Source organism: Gekko japonicus, unplaced genomic scaffold, assembly GCF_001447785.1.
Source record: "Gekko japonicus isolate JY-2015 unplaced genomic scaffold, Gekko_japonicus_V1.1 scaffold9139, whole genome shotgun sequence".
In the NCBI taxonomy this organism is placed as follows: Eukaryota; Metazoa; Chordata; class Lepidosauria; order Squamata; family Gekkonidae; genus Gekko; species Gekko japonicus.
The window spans coordinates 1-4,151 of NW_015173412.1; the positions used below are offsets into that span (position 1 = coordinate 1).

The 4,151-nt window shown below is 46.4% G+C and overlaps 1 protein-coding gene across 1 annotated transcript; it reads right to left on the minus strand.

The window, feature by feature from the left end:
* Positions 1-768: 768 nt before the first annotated feature.
* On the minus strand, positions 769-3,944 carry LOC107120227 (chromosome unknown open reading frame, human C7orf62; the record flags this gene model as incomplete). The annotated part of the gene is made up of 4 exons (XM_015422867.1): positions 3,830-3,944; positions 3,422-3,525; positions 2,040-2,104; positions 769-1,024 (listed from the first exon to the last, which is right to left on the minus strand). Coding segments are annotated over exons 1-4 (540 nt in total), but the record flags the coding sequence as incomplete, so codon positions are not given.
* Between the last annotated feature and the right edge of the window lie 207 nt (positions 3,945-4,151).

Consider the following 4,151-nt stretch of genomic DNA (forward strand, 5'->3'; position numbering starts at 1 on the left):
TTTTATGCTCTCTGGGCATACACAGAAGGGTTTCATAAAGAAACACCTTCTGTGATTGGCCAGAGAGCAGATGCCAAAGCCCTATTGGCTACCAGTGCTTTTTCCCAGGGAAAGAAGCAAGCTAGTGGTTGGACTCGAAGCAACAGCCTTGCAAAAAGTTGCAAACTGCAAAGCACACCCCTAATCCAAAATTGCAAACTGCAATGCATTTGCAAATGCATTGCAGTGATTGGCTGATTGCAAACCCCTAATCCAAAATTGCAAACTGCAATGCATTTGCAAATGCATGGCAGTGATTGGCTGAATGCACATCCCTAATCCAAACTCTCCAAAATACTCCAATGCTGAACGTACTGTTTCTCTGGATACCCCTGGCTTAGAGTTCGGCATTTTGACAGTAGCGACTCGCACACAACTCAGTGTATTAATTCTTCCCTTACAGATGCCCATCCAATCAATACATCTAATTTTCCTTTTTTCCCACCTAGCAAAATTAATCCATTTAAAGCAACAATCTTGGATTACCTAGCCCACATCCACCTCTCTCTGAACTGGGCCTTTCCAGCCAATTTCCTTTGCACGTGCTGCAATACTTCCAACAGAAAATACTTTTTGACATACAAAGAGCTTCTCCTTAGAGTTGCCGAGACCAGTCATACCTGGATTAGTGCAAGGAGCAACTGACAGAGTTCCAAAAACTTGGGGGGGGGGGTTCACTTTTGGAACTGATCTTTTCATTTCCCCAAGCTTCGTATATAGCATACTTACTATACTCATTTTTGGGGAACTCAGGTTCGCAATTGGGCCTGCTCCTTGCAACCCGCTCACCTTAAGCGTGGCGAGATAAACTCCCAGTTTGAGGATGAGGGTCAGGCACTCCGTTATCACTTCCTCCGTCGTCTGGGTCTGCGTGACGTCTTCGAGGGTTTCGGGCACGTCCAGCGCTGTCGCGTACCACTGTGTGAAGAGCTTGGTCGGGATGTTGTGAGACACCACCAGTATCTTAATGTCACGCAGGAAAGGCCTGAAGTGGAAAAGAGTCTCAAACCGTCTCAAGAGGGCGACCCTGTTGTGTGCAGTCCCAAGAGGCTCTCTCTACCCTTATGGAACTGGGGAGACTTTATCAAGTGTAGTAGCTGTGTCAGGCTGTCCCCCCCAGCACTGGAATCCTCTTGGAGAACTGCTATAGTCTGATCCTGCGTGACATCCAGAAGAGGTGGGAAAACCTTTATATTCCCCCCAAAAGGCTTGAGTCCAATGGCACCTTTAAAACCAACAAGTTTAATTCTGGGTGTAAGCGTTCGTGTGCATGCAGACTTCTTCACTGGACTCAAACTTTTTTCTCTTGCTTCAGGCCAACGCAGCTACCCACCTTTTTCTATTCCCAAAGGTCTTCTGGACCTTTTCTATTCCCAAAGGTTTTTCTGGATTACCCACCAACAGAGCTCTCTGTCTCACACAAACACATGCCCATATCTGCCCAAGTAATGAGACCATGTTAACGTTTGTTGTCAGAATTTGTCAGTAATTCTAATTTGAACCAGTTTAGTGTCATGGTTAAGTGCACAGACTCTAATCCGGGAGAACCGGGTTTGATTCCCCACTCCTCCACTTGCACCTGGCTGGATGACCTTGGGCAAGCCATAGTTCTGGCACAGCTGTTCTTGAAAAAGAGCAGTTTCTGTCAGAGCTCTCTCAGCCCCACCTACCTCACAGGGTGTCTGTTGTGGGGAGGGGAAGGGAAAGGAGTTTGTAGGCCGCTCTGAGACTCGGTTGGGTACTGAAGGGCCGGGTATAAATCCAATCTCTTCTTCTAATTGATAGCATTTGACAAACTAGCTTCCTGCTCACAAAAAAACATACACCACGAGACGTGTTTCTGAGTCTTTGAAATGCCCATGAGATTCTGTTGTGTTGGCTGCAGTTTGACTAACGCAGCTACCTCTCTGGGAATTGCATTGTGATCCATACAGTGAATGACGGCGACACCCCCCAGCACACACACATGCGAGAAATACTGCAAGCTTTGTATCACTTACTCTGGCTCTTCGTTTTCCGCAGCTGCTAGCTCCTTAAGGATGTGGTAGAGTGTGCCACTGGATGACTGTAAGAAGGTAAGAAATGCATACATTATTGGAAGGTATTTGCAGTCCCTCTGGGTACCTGAACATAAGAACAGAAGAGAAGCCAATGCTGAAACAGGCCAATGGCCCATCCAGTCCAACACTCTGTGTCACACAGTGGCCAAGAATACCAGGTGCCACCAGGAGGTCCAGCAGTGGGGCCAGGACACCAGAAGGCCTCCCACTGTTTGCCCCCCCCCAAGCACCAAGAAGACGGAGCATCACTTGCCCCAGACTGAGAGTCCCTATCTATACCTTGTGGCTAATAGCCACTGATGGATCTCTGCTCCATATGCTTATCTAATTCCCTCTTGAAGCTGTCCATGCTTGTAGCCACCGCCACCTCCTGTGGTAGTGAATTCCATGTGCTAATCACTCTTTCGGTGAACAAGGACTTCCTTTTATCTGTTCTAACCCTACTGCTCAGCAATTTCAGTGAGTGCCCACGAATCCTTGAATTGTGAGAAAGGGAGGAAAGGACTTCTTTCTTGATCTCTTCTATCCCATGCATAATCTTATAAACCTTGATCATGTTACCCACTCAGCCGTTGTTTCTCCGAGCTAAAGAGCCCCAAGCGCTTTAACCTTTCTTCATAGGGGTGACCAGAACTGTACACAGTACTCCATGAGGTCGCACCATTGATTGATACAGGGGCATTATGATACTGTCTGATTTGTTTGCAATTCCCTTCCTAATAATCCCCAGCATAGCATTGGCCTTTTTTATTGCAGTTTATTGCACACTGTCTAGAGATTTTCATTGAGTTATCTACTATGACTCCAAGATCTCTCTCTTGGTCAGTCTCTGCCAGTTCGGACCCCATCAACGTGTATTTATAGTTAGGATTTCTGGCTCCAATGTGCATCACTTTGCACTTGGCCACATTGAACCCCATTTGCCACGTTGACACCCACTCGCTCGTCCTCACAATCCTCCCTGGTTCTCACCACCCTGAACAACTTCATGTAATCTGCAAATTTAGCGACTTCACTGCTCTGAAAACTGCTGCTGCTTACCTGAAAACTTCTGACACGTAGGAAGGGTTTAAGACAAGAGCAGAACAGGAAAATTATGAAATGTTTGCTATTTTTAAAATCTGGTTTTGAAGTCCCCCCCCCTTAAAAATATACAGTTCTGAATTCTACGTTAAGAAGACTGACTGGGAAACAATCATTTTGTAGGGACCAAAAAAATGACATAAGTAAGTAGCTTGCATTGGAATCTATTATAATTCTGCACGATCTACAAGAGTCCTTCAGTTTTCCTTGATGAGTTAGTGAGTCCCCCCCCAGCTTACCTCAAGAATATGAAGAACACAGCTGGGATAGATGAGGAGAACCCCAGAGACCGGTTCCCCCAGGTGAAACTTTGCAATCCTCTGAAAAAGCTGTTCGTGGAAAGCTTATGAAGAGAGGAAAACAGATTAGCAATCTACATAACGGGGATTTAGAGAAGCTACAAAAAGCAAAGTCCCCCCGGAGCTTGTGTCTGACATCCTATACGTCTGTCAGGGGGCTACTGCAAGATCTAACAACCCTTTCGTTCCCTTAGAGAAAACACATATTGCTTCCAGGAACTGGAACCTGCTCTGAAAGTTTCGTGGCCTTTATTCTGCCTCTCTGGAGCTCCAGAAAGCAGAGGCCGTCATTACAGAGCCCAGAAACATCTCCATGCCCCTAAGTCAAGGTGAGACCGGCTACCATACCTATGACTTCTCCGCTCTCTGTGTTTTCCGGCAACATTGCGACAAAGAACAGCCGATGGAGCAGAAACTTCTGCGAGGAAGAACACCAGAAATACGTTAGCAGCCAGGTGCCCATTTCCGTGTTCCCTCTGCTGAGCTGTTTTGACCGGACTCAGTAGCACAGTCCCAAACACTCTGGGGGACAATCCAAGTGTGTGGGTCTTGTGGTACCACCTTGCAATTGGCTTCTGTCAGAAAGTGTAACATTTCTTCCCTGAAGTTTTGTGAACATTATTTTATTAATTTGTATTTATTTATTAGATTTCTATCCCGCCCTCCCGGC